This window comes from Monodon monoceros, unplaced genomic scaffold, assembly GCF_005190385.1.
Source record: "Monodon monoceros isolate NGI ecotype Baffin Bay Population unplaced genomic scaffold, NGI_Narwhal_1 Super_Scaffold_20, whole genome shotgun sequence".
In the NCBI taxonomy this organism is placed as follows: domain Eukaryota; kingdom Metazoa; phylum Chordata; class Mammalia; order Artiodactyla; family Monodontidae; genus Monodon; species Monodon monoceros.
The window spans coordinates 24085710-24104440 of NW_021703777.1; the positions used below are offsets into that span (position 1 = coordinate 24085710).

Here is an 18731-nt window from a genome sequence, read left to right on the forward strand (position 1 = left end):
AATTAGTACTATGAGTGATAGGTCCTCAGTATTTTGTGGCTGGTTTCATGCTCAGAGAACAGTGAAGGTAAGAAAAGCCAAAAGAGTGAGTAATAAAATGGCACAAGGTATTTTATAAACACGTTCATTTCCAAAGTAAAATTTGTATGGCAGGAAGACTACCAAATTATTCCAAGTCTAACTTCAGCTTCTTCGATAGAGTTGACCATGACCTCCTTCTCCCTAGAAAGGAGGATGGGCTAAAGAACCTCTTGGATTTTTTTCTGGAGTGTTTTCTGACACCAAATGACAGAGGTGTTTTGTTTTGTTTTGTTTTTCTCACATCAACCAATTCTCCAGTACCAACTGGGTGTCCAACAACTCAGTTCAATTCTGACACTATCTGGAGTTAGCCCAGACTCCACAGATTATGGACTCAGTCCTACAAGACTGTCTCCCTTACAGGTACCAGCTAAAAAAGGGGTGCCTACGCTACCCACATTTCTGCTTCCCACAAGCTCCCCGTCAGCCTCAATAACTCATAGAAAGACTCACAGAACTCAGCAAACTGCTTTACTTACTATTACAGGTTTGTTATAAAAGCTATAACTCTGGAGCAGTTGGATGGAAGAGATGCACAGGGCAAGGTATGGGAGTTAGGGGGACATGGAGCTTCTATGCCCTCTCTGGGCACCTCCAGCACTCCCACGCCCTCCAGCATCTCAATGTGTTGACCAACCTGGGAGCTCTCCGGACTCCATTGTTTAAGGTTTTATGGAGGCTTCTTAGGCAGCTATGATTGATGAAATCATGGCCATTCATTGATGATTGAATTCAACCTCCCGTCTGTCTCCCCTCCCTGGAGGTTGGTGGGTAGGACTGAAAGCTCCAATCCTTCAATCACATTTTTTGGTCCCTCTGGCTACCAGCCCCCATTCTGAAGCTATCTGGGGGCCCACCAAGAGTCCCTTCATTAGCATAAACTCAGGTAAGGTTGACAGGGCTCATTATGAAGTACAAAAGACACTCCTTTCACTCAGGAAATTCCAATGGTTTTAGGAGCTCTGTGCCAAGATCCAGGGCCAAAGACCAAGTACATTTTTTGGTATAGCACAGACCACATCATGCAGTCCCTCCCATAAACTAAGTCAGGGGCCTCAGGGGATTGACTCCTTTCTGAGACCAAATTAGACTTGGAGCTATTGAAAAGCAATGCTTCTCATCTTTTCCAGGAGTTGTTGGAGAAATGAATACCCTACAGTGTGTTTCAAAACTTATGAACAAAGCAAAATAACACAATTTTAGTGAGTTTAAAATCCTCCGTTGCATGGAAATGGTTTGCCCACATTGAATTTTACCTTCTTTGCATCCTGTGATTAACACAGGAGTTTTGCTCTTGACTGAATTCATCTATGCCCACATGTTAACAGATGGTCTCTTCCTTCTCCTCCTCCATTCTGAAAAGTGCTTTCACTTCACTCTGAAGGGTGTTGGTTGTTCTTGCAATACTCACAGCTGAGGGAGAGTGCTTGCTGTGAAAGCGCTCTCCTTAGGTATCTCTCTGTGAACGTATAGGTGAATTTCACCAGCCTCCTGTTTCAGGGTGCTCACAGCAGGGCACGGCCAAGATGGCTCAAGTCATCAATGCTTTGGATCCTTTTAAAAAATAGATTAAAATAGCCATGTGGTAGGCAGGAAATGCCCCTCCCCCAAAGATGTCCTCATCCTAACCTCCAGAACCTGTGCATATGTTACTTTACATGGCAAAGGGGAATTGAGGCTGCACTGGAATTAAGATTATACTGAATTATCTGGGTGGGTTCAATGTCATCACAAATCCTTAAAAGTGGAAGGGGGAGCAGAGGTCAAAGGGATGAGATATGAGAAGGATTCATCCTGCTGTTATTGGCTTTGAAGATGGAGGGAGGAGGACATCAACCAAGGAATGCCTGATGGCTTCTAGAAGCTGGAAGGGACAGGAAATGGATTCTCCCCTAGAGCCTCCAGAAAGAAACACAGCCCTGCAGACACATTTATTTTAGCCCAGTAAGACCCATGTTTGATTCTAACTTACAAATTTTAAAATAATATATTTGGATCGTTTCGAGCCACTAAGTTCATGGTGATTTTTTATAGCAGCAAGAGAAAACCAATACACCTGCTATTGTATCTGAGCTAATAGTTCTCAGATAAACCTATTTGTCATTTCTAAACAGCAAAAGGTTCCAGTCTAAGAAGTACAGGTTTGCACGAGGAGGGGCCCACATTGGTCTCCAAGTCCCCTTGTTCCTTTCCTGAGAGTGTGCCAGCAAAACATAGACGTGCAAATGACAATTAATAAATGACAATTAATAATTTATCTGTTATAAAACCAAGATTTTTTTTCTTTTTCTTACCAAGTTTTAGAGTGGAGAAACCTCAGTGATACTGTGTCAGAAGTTACCCAGAGTAGGTATTTACTCTCCTTAATACTTGTGTTTGGGCCATACATATTTCTAATAGTGTAGCACTGTTTAAATACCCTCACCCCAAATCAGCATCATAAAGAAGTTATGGGAGGAATGAAACAACTGAAACTTACTTTGTTATCTGCTTCCATGGGTAAGTTCCTGGAGGGCAGGAATTGGTTCTCACTGATTGTCTTATCCCTGGTGCCAAGTACAATGCCTAACACGTAGTAGGTATTCAATAAATATTTGTCGAATGAATGTTAAATACGCAATTGTTTTGACAAGGGGGTAACAAGGAATATCTTGAATTTAGCAGTGCATTATTTACTTTAATCTATGTTTCCTTGCTTTCTCTATACCATAAGGCTGCTGTATAGATCACTGAACTTGAAGCCAGTCACTTGCCAAAAGGTCACTAAGCAAACTATGGAAAAATGAGAAATGATGCTCCCAGCTCAGTGCTGCCCAGTCCTGTTTCCTAAAATACACAAGTCGATTGCCAAATATGAAATATGAAGGCACAGGAATGAAAAAATGTATATATATTAAGGCAAATTTTAAAGAAGTTGGTAGTCAAAAAAATTAACCACATTGAAAGTATGAACACACTGGAGTGTTTTCTTTAAAATATCATAATGAAAGGCCATGCCCAAAATTTCTCTTAAAAAAGAAAAACATACTTCTTGTTAGAATCACCTTACGATTCTCTGTGTTTTTCAGCAGATGCTTCATTTTCTTCAAAGAGGAATATTCATAGTCAATTGGTTAGAGCTTCCGTGTGTTCACCAGGGAAGAGTTTATCTCAAAACTGTAGGACTAGATCTGATCTTGTACTTACGTGAAAGTCATCAATACTCTTTGTTTGGGGTTTTTGTCTCTTTTCTGCTGACCCTGTGAAATTGTTCCTGAGAGCTGAATGAGAATTAGAATGGCAGTTAACTACTTATTAAAAGTCTCTAAGGAGGGTTTTATGATTTACTCTGAAACATGGGTTAATCTCAAGGTTCCAAAGTGTATAGGGACATTATTTTCAAATCATTCAGCTACCTGATTTTGAGGAGTCATTGGTGCTTGGTGAGGGGCTGTCCAGAAGTTCATGTATTGAGAGGACGGAGCACGGGGAAGACAGGGGCTCAGGGTAGCCTACGATGATGCTTGGTTGAGGCTTCAGTCAGTGAGCTTGAAAAAAAAAAGAAAAAAAGCATTACGCAAACAGAGGAAACCCTAAAGTATTGCTTGTAAATTACTTGTTGCCCATTTAGTTCAGGCAGTGATATACGCTCCCAGAAGCACACAAAGCTATCGGTATTAGTAACGAAGTACAAACTATAATGTGAATATTTGGTCACATTGCTGCTTCTCACATGACTAAGGACAACATTTTGGACATTGGGTTAATAGTTTTCAAAAGTATGATGTCAGAAGTCAGTGTCTTTTTGAAAGGTGTGGCTCCCCACCCCGCAGATCTTCCATTTGCCATTCTACAAATGTGTCTGTCTCCCTTTTAAGACAGCTTGGCTGAACTAATTAAATTCACTAGAGGTTCATTCTCTCCAAATGCTCAGCAGAAACAATTCAGTAATTTGACATTTCTGGAAGGAGGGCATGGTTTCAAATCCATAAAGCTACGCATAACGAGGGGAAAGGATGGGAAGGAATAAGAAGACAGTCTAACATTGACACAAGGGCTTTCTGCTGAGCCCGGGAGAGCTGGGCTGCTGGTCCAATCCTGACTGCAGGGGCAACACTCGGGCTGTCAGGCGGCAATGTGCCGGTGAAGACTATGGTTGAAGCAACCACAGAGGGTCTGGAAGCCTCAAATGTCTAGTGGTGGTTCTGGCATTATGGCCTCTAACCCTAAAATATTGCTTGTAAATTACTTGTTGCCCGTTTGTTTCAGGCAGTGATGTATACTCCCAGAAGCACGATGTGTACACAAAGCTATTGGTATTGGTAACAAAGTACAAAGTATAATGTGAATATTTGGACACATTGCTGCTTCTCACATGACTAAGGAAAACATTTTGGACATACTTCTCCATCTTTATGATTTGTCAGTAGCATACTTTAAATGGACAGCATAACTCTGCAGGCTAATTCAAGCTAAATCTCCTGACAGCAGTCATATATCCTTCCTTCCCAATCTCTGAGCATTTAAGAGTTGTGCTGTACGATATAATTTTAAAAGCTAGTTTCGAGAGACACTCTAGGATATTTACATAGAATGCTAAATTTTTTCATCAATATAGTTATGAAAGTGAGTATTTCTCTGAAATAACTTGAGTCATTAGTCATGTTTCTAAACCACCCAGAACACTACTTCACACCTGGAAGTTGACTTTAAAAAAATGAAATCTCATGTAATGATTACACAAATATAAATCCTATAACTTGAAAAATTCAGGACATTTTAAAAGACTTTTTTGACTTATATTCTTGTCATTCAGATGTCTCATTCTGTTTCCATATTTGGCCCTTTAATAAAAGTCAGCGATGCCCCTCTAAATTCATTCGTGTGATAGGTGAATCTTTAACGTAAACGACTGTCTTCTATCACTTGTGGATTTATTTCAATCTCTTTTCCCATCTGTCTCTCTACAGTGCATGAATTCTATGTTCCTAATTCCCAAAAAGCAAGCAGCACAGTTTTAAACTATGTTGCTAGCCAGCTCAAGTTGTCTCTCAGATGATTTGATTAAAAACTACAAAAGAACTACTTTCAACAAAAGCTTCTTACAGTGGAACGCAAACATTTGTGAAGTGGGTTTGCAGTACTTACCCTGCATTCACAGCTTTAGAGGGAAATATATGCGGAGAGGAATTAATCACAAACTAAATCCCACCCCTAGGCCTCCTTATACATCTATCAAGGAGGTTTACATGTGCAGTGGCTTTTCTACCATCGAATCTTAGTTACACATCCCTGTTTTCAATATCTCATAAGAAAGGCAAGAGATGTTTATTTACTGAAGATATAAGAAGAAAAACAGCAATGTTGAGTCAATATTAAAATCATCATAACAAGATAACCCAAAAAAACAAGGCTCATTCATAAATCCTAGTCATAGAGACTTAACCCTTCTGCGAGCTTGTTCTTAAAATTAATCATATCGTGATATGCAAATGAAGAGGCTGCCTTTTTTTGACATTTGAATAATAATTTGGTAGGTCTGGGATATTTGCATCCACTTTATTATTTACACACTCTTAAAGTTTGGATGTTTTCCGCTTTGGATGGCATACCTCTGAAAGCAGTTTTTCTCTAATCTGGGAAATAAAACAAACGGTGCTTATTAAAAGTGAACTTTTATGCCTAAAGCTTTAAATTCACAAATCCTTGTGGCACACAAACTACAAACAGTTCTGTGCTTTGTTAGTAACACATGCTATCCTGGGGGACAGAGGCAGGAGAGCGCTTCCGTGATTGAGCACAGCCTTGTGAAGACATGGCGGTATTAGAGACTTTTTTTTCCTCTAACACTTCTAAGGAGTAACTTACAGCTTTTTGCCATAAGAATGTTGCGCTGTTGAATGAAACAACGTGTATAAGGTGATGTCCTAGCGGCAGTCGCAACATTCAGTGTCTGCCACGTTTTTCGCCGTTGTGCATAACTCAGCAGAGCACAGAGGAAGTGCTCCCTGGCTTACCAGAATTTGAACTTGAAGTCTCTGATCTAGATAATTTTAGATACTTTGATTTCATTATAGAAATTCCTAGACTACTTGTGGGATAAAACAAATGCTAAGACCATATTGAGTTTCATCGAGCTGAATTAGCAGAAAATAAAGATAAAATGCCTTTCTATTTAAGCACACGATGATGTTTTAATTGTTACAGCATTTGGCATGCCTAATGTATACAATTCTTGACATTCATACAATAACAAAAGAAGGTTGTTTGGGATTTTTCTTTTATTTCCTAGTGTCTCCTTTCCTCTCTAGGATTTCTCCCACCCCCATCCCAGCCCTGGCTTTTAGCTATCCTTTCATTTCTCCATTTTTCTATAAGGAAAAAAAACTCTAGGCAGCAAAGGGATATATGTAAAAATACCTCATTTCGATGTAGAGAGGCCAAGGCTGCTTATTACCTAGCTATGATGAACAGACCACCACGGTTGTGACAACTGATGTAGATGCCTCCAGGGTAAAACAAAGGTTTACATATTACACAAGCAATTTAACTGTTTTCTAAACAGATTGCCAAGACAGTGGGAGTTGGCAGCCCACTCTGTGTTTTAGGTTTTGGAGACTTGGATTAGAAGTCACTGCTGATTACGAACCTTTTTATTTGTCTTCTGTGAACTACAAGCAACCTAGTAACCCAGCAAAGAATTCTTCACAGCACTTAAACTTGTCTTCCTAGCTTCCCCAGATTACATACACAAATCACTTGACAAAAGTGGTGTAAGGGTCTTGCGTATAGATAACCACACAAGACAATTGTCTTGTTCTAACCCTTAAAGAGTTCCGCAAAGTGAAATGTTCTATAATCCTTTTTGTGCAGTAGGCAAGGAAGAAAAGAAAAGAGTTTGGGCAAAGATTATCCAGGAGAAAGAAAGAGACTCTTTTGGGGGTTCCAGTTGAAACACAATAAAGAACGTAATTAACTTCACAATTCTTTGTGTTTTTCATTTGACTGCAGGGAGGAGATGAAAGAGGACTGCTAAGCCTTGCATTCCATCCCAATTACAAGAAAAATGGAAAGCTCTATGTGTCTTATACCACCAACCAAGAACGGTGGGCTATGGGGCCTCATGACCATATTCTCAGAGTTGTGGAATACACAGTATCCAGGTACCACTAAAAGACATTTCATCTTATTTTCTCATTATCTCTTTATAATTTTTTGTCTAGAAGTTACAAATAATTAACCATCAGGTGGCAATAATTAAACCCCAATCTCCATCTGGCTTAAAATCCTGTGTGTGTCTTTAAGGAAAATTGCGAAAAATGGTAGCTTTGGCACTTCTCCACAATTCTCTTTCAACTTAAATGCTACACTTTGGAAACCTGGAGACTAACATAATTTTTCAGTAATTTTTATTGGCTACATTTTTCAGTATGTTTGCTCATTTACGTGCCACGTGTTTGCTTCCCCCTTTGTGCCCTATTTACTTTCCGTGGGTTCACCTTACGTCTTTCACAATCACGGTTTGTTTCCTCCCCACCACCTAGAAAAAATCCCCATCAAGTTGATTTGAGAACGGCCAGAGTATTTCTTGAGGTCGCAGAACTCCACAGAAAGCATCTGGGAGGACAGCTGCTCTTCGGTCCCGACAGCTTTCTGTACATCATCCTCGGTGATGGGATGATCACTCTGGATGACATGGAAGAAATGGATGGGTTAAGGTAAAAAAATCCAACAAAACAACAGATGCCCCTTGACGGTAAAATGTTTTAAGTGAGTTATATCACTTATGTCTTTGAATGATATCACCTCAGTTAAATATTCGACTTTTATTATCAGCATCTGCATTTATAACATGAAGAGGAATTCAAATACATATGCTGTTATAGTATTTTTGAAAGTCGCTCTACTGAGATGTCCTGAAACGAGTTCCTGCTGTGGGGTTTGTGCAGTAGCTGCCCTGCACATCCCTGCTGCCTTCGACACTCTACCTAATGGACCAGCATTGTCCAGCGGAGCTTCCTGGGGGACGTTAAATATGTGGTTTGGCAAAAAAAAAAAAAAACATTTTAGAGGACGGATACCAAAAGCAGCGCACCACCAAGGCTGCAGCCTTCAGCCACCGTGGAGCTGTGTCTCGGTGCTGCCACGTGTCTGAAGCCAAACTGCCCCTGGTTTCATTTCCCACGATATGGAATTTGGAACTTTAATAATTTTGTCTCAAATGGGGCAGGGGGTGGTTTTTTAGCCATAGGGCAACTTCCCTGCATTGAGGGTAGGCGCAATACGTAACAAAAACGGAAAGCACTTACGTTGTCCTCCGATTCCTCAGCGACTTCACAGGTTCCGTGCTCCGTCTGGACGTGGATACTGCCATGTGCCACGTGCCTTATTCCATACCCAGGAGCAACCCGCACTTCAACAGCACCAACCAGCCCCCGGAAGTGTTTGCCCACGGCCTCCACGATCCAGGCAGGTGAGAACACAAGCCCGTCCTCTCTCTTGCCTTACAGCAGGGCCGGGATTCACAAAGTGGGGAAAGAAGGAGGGTTTCCCGGCGCGGAGCAGCTAAGAGTGGTATCCAAGGTTATGCCTCTAAAATTACACTGGTTCATTATCTTACCCAGTATTTTGCCCTCTTTCTTCTATTAATGTGTGAAGCAGATGGAGAAGGCAGATTAGACAAGGCAGAGGACAAGCTCACAGAGAAATATCGCCTTAACATTTTGGAGAGTTATTATTGGATAAACACTGGTGGACAGGTGTCATGATGAAGACTTTAATCTGAACAGTTCAGACAGATAATAAACTTGGTCTCCTTAAACCGCTCTAAATGCTAATTTCCTTATGAATACATTAAATGAGGATGGTAATAGCCACCTTGCAAGGATGCTGTAATGATTAAATACAGATCTATAAGTGAAGAATCAAATAGAGTATCTGACACACGTGATGGATTTTAAATAAATTATGGTTCTTATTATCATAGCTTCACTTAATAGATGATGACACAGTGTCATTTGGAAGGAATTGAGCTAAATGTTAACATTTTTTTACTTGCAAGAAATTACAAATACTGAAGGAATTCAGACTGACTCTTTACTACAATGAACCATAAAAAAAGGACTGCTAAGAAGAATGTAGAATGAGACATTTGGGGTATACTTGAAAAATGCTAGGAAGTGTAATATAGCAATTCTATGATGAAAGCTTTATCTAATCTGTGGTCTGTTACTCATACTAAGGGGTATCTGGCCACATTTATTCATTTACTAGTTATCATTGCTATTTAATATTTATTGAGTGTTCACTACATGCAAGGTGAGTATTTCTCGAACTTTTTCTTTTTATAATCCCTCCTGCCCTTCATCTCCCTTCCATCAAAGTCCAAGTCTACAGTTCATTTCCCTTTTGGCATCTCAGCAGATCTTAAAATCTGGGCGACGGGGACTACTTAAGGTGGGTTCAGGAAGTGGATGAAACTGTCACATTCCATTCCTAGAGCTCAGAACCCGGCAGATACCACCACAAAGCAGCACTTTGAAGTCGAGCAGCCTGAGTCACCACAATCCCACTGGAGCCTTCATGCAACCTTCCCGGGGGGTCCCGACCCTCAGTGTGAAAACACAGGGCGAGGTGCCTTACAGACCTTACGTGTGGCAGGACGCCTGTGCTGTGGAGTCTTACCTCTTCCCGTGATAGAGGGCTGAAAAGTCTGCCTCCCCCCAAGAGTATTTCAAGCAAAGGAGGATTTAATAAAGCAGAAAGGGAACTAAAATCATTATTGGCTGAAAGTAGAGCTGGCTCTTATTAAGCACCTTGGTGCAGAGTAGCAAACCACGTATCATGTGCCCATCATATGACTGATGACTGTCAGCAACCACTCTGGGGTAGCTAGCATCAGGCACCTCCCCCTGCCTTTTTTTAAAGACTTTAATCTTTAGATCAGTTTTCGGTTCACAGCAAAATGGAGCAGAAAGCACAGAGATTTCCCTGCCTCCTCACATACATAACCTCCCCCACCCAAGTGGTACATTTGTTACAATTGATGACCCTACACTGACCCATCATTACCACCCAAAGACCATAGTTTATGTAGGGTTCCCTCCTAGGGTTGTACATCCTATGGGTTTGGACACAGGTATAATGACATGGATCCACCCTTATAGTATCGTACTGAGAAGTTTCACTGTCTGCGCTCTTTTTTATATGAGGCTAAAGGTTAAAAAGGCCAAGTGGTTCTTGGTGGATTTGATATTCAGTCAGAGCTAGACCTCATGGTCTCCAGCAACTCCACCTTTGGGAGACCTGGCCAAAGGTCTCTTTGCTCTTTCTTTGTTAGAAACACAAAGCTTTTTTGGTCAGAGTTTCTCCATTTTCAAAAGAAAAGCAGTACAGGAAAAATTTCTCATCCTGTATGGACTTGGTTCCACCTTAAGTCACAGCAGGCCTGTGTCAGGATCCCTGCCAGACGTTGTATTCTGCGAATCATTGAATTAATGAGGACAAGAAAGTGACTGTGGCCACAGAACCACTAACCCACCTTTGGCAGGTCAGGCTAATATGAATAGGATCATTTGGAGTCAACAGGTTTTGTTTCACTGTTGTTGTTGCTTAAATAATTGCTGCATGTGACTCTTACGTCTCTTAAGCCCCGGAATCTACTCTCAGATTTCCTTTTTAATTTTGTAATTTATTTAATAGCCCCAATGAATTTGTTTTTGTCATTAGTGTATTTTATTGGCCTAAAACAGTGATTCTCAATGGGATGACTTTGCCCCCAGAGGACATTTGGCAATATCTAGAAGCATTTTTGGGTTTCACAAATTGGAAGGAGGAGATCATGCTACTGACATCGAGTGTATGGAGATCAGAGATGCCGCTAAATATCCTATAGTGCTCAGAACAACCCCCTCTTCCCCCCCAAAAGAGAGAACTATCTGGCCCCAAATGTCAATAATGCCAAGCTTGAGAAACCTAAATACAGTGCAAGACTGTTTTCCAAATTTGTGAGAACTTCAAAAATGTTATTCAACTTCATTCTTCCCCCAACCCAAACTCCCCATACCTAGTCACTCATTGACTTCAACATTCAACAAATATTGAGCCCCTCTTATATTCCTGGGTTTGAACTAAGGAGTAGAAATACAGTGATAAAGAGGTCGGAAGTGGTTCCTGTCCCCATGGACTTTACAGTCAGTGGCTTAAGTCACAGAAATATTCTGGCCCCAGACTGGGGGGTGAACACAAAGTCAGAGTCCACGTGAAAGACCTCAATGGTTGTGGGGATCAGCTTTATCTTATTCCTTGAACTGGAGTGCATGCTTTCCTTCATTAGAGCAGCCCACACTTTAGAACGTAGTGATTCTATGTAAGAAACACAAAACTAATACTATAACTATTACAGGTTATCCGTGACTTATGATGGGGTTAAGTCCCGATGAAGCCATCAACAGTTGAAAATACCGTTAAGTCGAAAATGCACTTAATGGTCCTCACCTACCAAACATCATAGCTTAGTCTAGCCCACCTTAAACGTGCTCAGAACACTCATACCGGCCTACAGTTGGGCACAATCTTCTAACACAGAGCCTATTTGATGTTGAATATCTCGTGTCATTTATTGAGTACTGTACTGAAAGTGGAAAGCAGAATGGTTGCAGGGGTGCGGAATCGGTGTCAGTGTATCGTTGTTTCCCCTCGTGATGGAGTGGCTGACCGGGAGCTGCAGCTGCCATTGCCCAGCATCACGAGAGAGTATTGTACCACATGTCATTAGCCCGGGAAAAGATGAAAATTCACAATTGGAAGTATGGTTTCTACTGCATGTGTACTACTTTCACAGCATCATAAAGCTGAATCATCATTAAGTTGGGGACCAAGTGTTCTTGGTGTCGCACATGTTGCAGGTGTGAATTGATGGTGCCGCCATTCTTACCCTTATACTTTACCAGTGTATTATACATGTGCTATTCCTTAACAACAGACTAACAAATGTTCTGAGTCAGTGTGCACATTCATAATGGAGGTAGATACCAAGAGAAATTAAGAAATACACTCCAGAGATCATTAAACTTCAGCAGAGTAAGCAAACAGGATGTTTCCTTCGGTGGTTTTTAAGAGGTTCCAAACTAAATCGCGTGTAGGATCCTTGCCAGCCCACAAAGGATTCCTATGTCAGGAATCTCTGGTCTGAGCTTAGAAGATACCCCGGTTGGAATTCATGGGTATCACCCCCATTTTGTCGCAGATGTGCTGTGGATCGACACCCCACTGACATAAACATCAATTTAACAATACTTTGCTCAGACTCCAATGGAAAGAACAGATCATCCGCCAGAATCCTACAGATAATTAAGGGAAAAGATTATGGTAAGTAGAGCATAATTTGTTGATTTGGCTTTCGTTTGGGCTTTGTTTTATTTTAATATATTAATTGAAGAGAAAAGGATTTCTGCAAAATGAGCATTTGGGAAAGCATCAAAATACTGGCCTAACCATGGTGAGGGCGTCAATTGCTCACTTTTTAAAGGCCCAGTGACTCTTACAAGCTCTAGGGGTTCCATGTGGGTAATTACCTTTCCCATGGATTGAATGGTGCTCTGTAGGTCCAAAAAATTTAATGGACCTTCAAAAGTTAGCAGTTTATATTTTGCTCATCTGAGAATCGAGATGAATACCTTCTATTTATTTAATATATAAGGGAGAACTTGTCTTAACATCTTATATACAGAGGGAAAAAAATAACTGTTGAAGGTAAGAAATTTCTCAATACCCAACGTACTAGTCTCAGCAATTAGGAAAATTATAAGTGTTTCAAATAAGAATGTATTTTTTAAAGGTGTTTATTTTAGAGAAAACAAAGTAATAGACTTATAAAAACATGACTTATTTACCCAAGTCATGAAGATGGAATGTTTAGATCTTATTTTTAATAACATGATTACTAGAGTATTTAGAGATACATATTAAAATATAAAGTTAATATTTTTCAGTGTTTTTGTATATGCTCCTTTTACAGGAAACAATATATCAAATATGATTATGATTCAGGGAATATAGTAGATGAAGATTATTAAATTGATGGCTTCTTCTATTTATTCATTCAATACGGATATTTACTTAGTACCAGGAATGAAGCAGCTGTGTTGGTTCATGTGGTATTCAGTTATCTTACTTTACTTTTTTTCAGGTATTCATGTATGTGTGTGTGCATCTTATAACAGCCAAACCAAAGAATAATGTGGTTAGAAAAAAAATCTAATGAGTCACTAGCTTGTGGGAATTTTGGTTATATTTGTAGATTAAATTCTGCAATCACATTAATTGGGATTCAGCTGAAACTGGTTATAATATTGATGGCCTTACATTTATGTATTAAACACACAGCCACAGAATCCTTTTACAATGTGTATATATATATACACACACACATATATGCACATACATGTATAATTTTATTTGTTAATTATACCTCGATAAATCAGGAAAAAAAAAGCAAATAGCCACATCCACAACGCTTGCTACCTGCCAGCTCCTGCAGTAAGCACTTTGCAAACTTCACTCATTTCATTTACAGAGAAACCCTATGTGGTAGGCGCTCTTATTGGCCACATTGTACAAATGAGGGAACTGAGACACAGAAAGGTTGACTGTCACACCACGTAAAGTGACAGGATCTGGATTTGAACCTGACTCCAGAGTTCATGACCTTAGTCTTTCAGTTACGCTGCCTCTCAGTATCCTGGTTATTTAAAACTTATCTGTTCTACTTTTTATAATATCGTATTCACCATAATCACATGGGGTGGGGGAAGGACTTTAGAATTACTGTCTTTCCACAGAAGCTTTTGCCTAAAATACTTCCTGTTGATAGTGACTTATTTAAGTACGTAATAAGTAATTTTCAGATTAATTTGCAGCTGACTTTGTATCTTTTCCATTGCAACTGGCATCCCTGTATTCAAGTACATAATGACATGCCTGGAAAGACTGAGATACATGTCTATCCACATGTAATTCTGAAGGAATGACTGAAATAGACTTTGCTAACCACATAACTCTATAAACAGAACTCTTAAGACATTTTAAATGAAGATATTACTTGACTAAGTGACAGTGTTTTAAAATATGCAGCAAATGTGGTTTTGAAGACCTTTTATGTACCATACCTTTATTTTCTTTAAAGCTTGAAGTTTTAAACATTTTATAAAATTTGAGAGGTCTGGCTCAGTTTAGTAGGCATATGCAAAAGCATTTCTACAAAAAATTCAATATTAAAAAAATTAAGTATTTTTTAAAGTACTTTAGTTCTAAAGTCCATGATTTTGCAAAATACCAGATTCTAATGTCATTGAAAATTTTATACATCTTGGCAGTTATAATAACAACAAACATTTGCAGAGCATTTTTATTTCATTCCGCTATGCGTGGAAGCCCTTTACATTATATTTAATTACATTATATTTAAGCAAAAGGGGTAATTATTTTCACTAAATATCTACAACAAGGATCCATCTTATGCATCGTGGAACACATTTCAGAGTTAAATTACTGTAACAATTGTGGTGTGGCCTACATTACTTTTCCTTTATGAAAATACGTTTCATTTGATCTAATGTTATGTTTATTTATTTCCAGAAAGTGAGCCATCACTTTTAGAATTCAAGCCATTCAGTAACGGTCCTTTGGTTGGTGGATTTGTTTACCGAGGCTGCCAGTCGGAAAGACTCTATGGAAGCTACGTGTTTGGAGATCGTAATGGGTAGGTTTCCTGATACCACAGTTTGATAGATCAAATGACATATCCATTGATGATTGGGCAAACCATCATAAAATATTCAAATGATTGCCTCCCTTTGGAAGTCAGGTGTGGGACACACATAAATATTATTTACTTTTAGTTCCACCATGTTTGGTGGGATAATTCAAGAACTTCCTAAGAGATGCTTTTTAAACAGACTTGATCAAATTCATAAAATAATTTTTAAGAGCAGAGAGGTCTTCAGATAGACATTTCATATTATTTAGAGTCTTCCCTTCATCCTTAACATAAATTTACCATGATCATGAGTAAATTGAAAACTGTGGTTTTACATGAGTTGTATAAATATTTTAAAAATTATCTGGAAGGCTAAGAATTTTTGCTTTTACCAAACTTTTGGGACTTTTGGCAACAGACCTTAATTTGTCTCTATTCATAGGAATGCTACAAAATTAAATTTTAGCCTAAAGTTTAGAGGTCACATTGTTGATAATTATAAGAAACTCTGTGATGAAACCCAAAATAAGAATCTTGTTCCCCATGTCACTGGCATTCAGGCCATATGGCAGAGCTGATATGCTTGGTCGCTGAAAGGAACTAAAAAAGAGTACTGACCCCATGATCTTCCCCCATCCCTCTCTCTGATTAATAGCACAGCATGGAGTCTAGTCCTGGAGAGGAAGTATCATTCTCTGGATGAAGGGGAGGGCTTTTCTCAGACTCAGGTACTTTTAGTACCCCGCCTCCAAACAAAATATTATCTTAAGTACTTTCTCTTCACATGGGAATTTCGGCGTATTCACACACATTATGGGCTATATTATTTTTCCCTTTAGAAGCCAGGTCTGTGGCACAACAATTATTTATTATGAGTTTTATTTTAAACATTTTATTGTGTTTTTCAGGCAAAAGCATATTTTCATCATAGGTTTCTGGTATGTTTTGTTGTAGGAATTTCTTAACCCTCCAGCAAAGTCCTGTGACCAAGCAATGGCAAGAAAAACCACTCTGTCTTGGCAACGGTGGTTCCTGTAGAGGTTACTTTTCAGGTCACATTTTGGGATTTGGAGAAGACGAATTAGGTACTGTACAAACTATTTCTGTTAAGTTCCATTCTCAATCTTTGCCCAAGAGGCTCTGTTCTGCTCTGAAAAATAAGTATAACAATCTCATCCTCCATTTGTTGGAAATGTAACCTACAGCAAAGAGGACCAACTCAGTATTCTCTTCCAATAAACTTTCTCTGGGGGTCTTTAAACCTTATTCCCACCCACGCCACCAGAAATATGAAAGTAATAAAGCAGAAAACTGGGAGTCGGGAACAAAAGAGAATTTTTGAGTCTTGAAGACAGAAAATTTTAAATGTCTACTGATATTTTTGATGCAGCTAAGTCATTTGTTTATATTCTTTATCTGAACCTTTGCACTTATCCATATCTCTTGGAATAAATTAAAATTTGTTGTAATCTGAATCTCAATTTTTTTTTTTTTTTTTGCGGTACGCGGGCCTCTCACTGCTGTGGCCTCTCCCGTTGCGGAGCACAGGCTCCGGACGCGCAGGCTCAGCGGCCATGGCTCACGGGCCCAGCCGCTCCGCGTCATGTGGGATCCTCCCGGGCCGGTGCACGAACCCGCGTCCCCTGCATCGGCAGGCGGACTCTCAACCACTGCGCCACCAGGGAAGCCCCTGAATCTCACTTTATCCCTTATTTTTTTGCCCATCGAGGCATGAAATTTGTGCAAGATAATCCGACTTTGTAGATCTGCTTTCCAGCAGAATGGAAATTATCTTCTCATTGATAATCTCCAGGATAACATACAATTTATTTGTTGGTATGTTATCAAAATGTATGCAGCTTAACAAGCAAAAAGAAGTTGATATTGGAATGTTATCAATCAAAGGGTGAAATGCTACCAATTTTAAATTTCAGAGATAAATGTAGTTTTCATAATGATTCCCTTTAAAGAATAATATACAAACAAACTATGGCTACCATGCTCCTTTAGCCTTGGAGATAAATTTCTAGGTGTTAAGAAAGAAAATTTGTGTTTCTATCTAAGTCAGAATTATTAATAATTTTTAAATATTTTTTTATAAATTTATTTATTTATTTATATTTTTGGCTGTGTTGGGTCTTTGTTACTGCATGCGGGCTTTCTCTAGTTGTGGCGAGCAGGGGCTACTCTTCGTTGCGGTGCGCGGGCTTCTCATTGCGGTGGCTTCTCTTGTTGCGGAGCGTGGGCTCTAGGCTTGCAGGCTCAGTAGTTGTGGCTTGCGTGCTCTAGAGCGCAGGCTCAGTAGTTGTGGTGCACAGGCTTAGTAGCTCCGCGGCATGTGGGATCTTCCTGGACCAGGGCTCGAACTCGTGTCTCCTGCACTGGCAGGCAGATTTTTAACCACTGCGCCACCAGGGAAGTCCCTAAATCAGAATTATTTACTCTAAACACGCAGATTTGGTTTTCCTACATCAAACAGAGAATTCATCAGAAATACATCCATGCCATTCACTTAGGTTACCAAGGGACTCAGACAAGTTTCCTGAAACACAACACACAGATTTCAAAGCCGCAGGAATATAAGGATTCAAAGAAAAGAAGTCCAATCTATCTTTCTCTTGTTCTAGCATTGAAAGCATCTTGCATTTAATTTTCCCTTGAAATTCTCCTACCCCATTCAAATGAACCAGAAAGATACCTTTTCTCGCTTAAATCTTCTGTAATTGTAATTTAAACGTCATTGGCAAACTCTGATTTTAAAATATAAATTAGGATCACATCGTTTGTGGCAGAGTTAGAGATGAGTATTTAGAACCATTCTGATGAATCGTTTTGATTTCCCCAGACCTTACTGCCAGTGACTCACCATCATTCATCCTATTAGCATCACCCCCATTAAAATATCCAAATATCTGTCCACACTTAATACAGTGTTGGGAGGAGAACCAAGAAATGAAGCATATACAGTACTTACTGTCCAAAAGCAACAACATAGTGTATATTTCATAATTAAAAATAAATAGACTTTCACTCTTTAATGCAAAACTCTTTGGTTTTTAATTAAGAGCCATATAAGAAAGTGAGTTAGAGCTTTCATTTTTTGAAACAAAAAGTGCTGAGAGTCTTTTTTCTATGTGTGTGTGTGTGTGTTTTTAACTATAAAATTAGGATGGGTTTGTTGTAAGGACTAAATGCGGTAAACTACATAAAGTACTTGAAATAAATATGATTTTTTTAACTTACATTCCTTTGCCTTTTAACGTCATTTTTATTTTTTCTGTTGTGTCTGTGTTTTTAATGTAAATCCCATAACATCCTTTCCAGAAGTGAGAAAGTAGTAGGGTGTGCTTAATACACAATAATAAAATAGAAAAGAGACATATAGGCTAAATCAAGACCTATTTCATGAATGAGAACCAAATATAAATTTTAAAGCCTTATAAACATATAAATACAGCTTCTAATTCCTTATTCATGTGATCAGTTCTATATATTGAATTATATGGAAGGAGTGGTAATAAACGAGAGCGGTTCTCTCCTAAGAGGGTACTCCATCTGTTGTAGTTCATTTTCAGGAACACAGCCTGGTGTCAGGAATCAGAGGCATGGAGCTGGGATTGAGCAGAAGGGTCTCTCTCTCTCTCCCCCCAGCTATTTATTTAAATGTATTTTGTTTAAAAAGCTAAAAATTAAAAAGGAGTACCCAATGCCATCTGGCCTCAAATTATCAATTAACAGTAACAACTTGGTAACCAAACCTTTGAATCTTGGGTGGAATAAATAAAGATAAAACTTGCCATTCTACACTCATTCTACAACTATTTATTGAGCACCTATTCTGTGCAAAGCTCTGTTCTAGGAGTTGGGGATACAGGAGCAGATAAAGAGATAACAATCTAAACTGTTTTCGTGA

The 18731-nt window shown here is 39.2% G+C and overlaps 1 protein-coding gene across 1 annotated transcript in view; it reads left to right on the forward strand.

The window, feature by feature from the left end:
* The window catches only part of HHIP (hedgehog interacting protein), an 88607-nt gene that overhangs the window by 50797 nt on the left and 19079 nt on the right, over positions 1-18731 (forward strand). Inside the window, exons 5-10 of the mRNA XM_029235918.1 lie at positions 7072-7223; positions 7605-7778; positions 8390-8533; positions 12308-12429; positions 14698-14821; positions 15773-15903. Of these exons, the coding sequence (XP_029091751.1) occupies positions 7072-7223; positions 7605-7778; positions 8390-8533; positions 12308-12429; positions 14698-14821; positions 15773-15903 (847 nt within the window). The remainder of the gene's footprint in view (positions 1-7071; positions 7224-7604; positions 7779-8389; positions 8534-12307; positions 12430-14697; positions 14822-15772; positions 15904-18731) is intronic.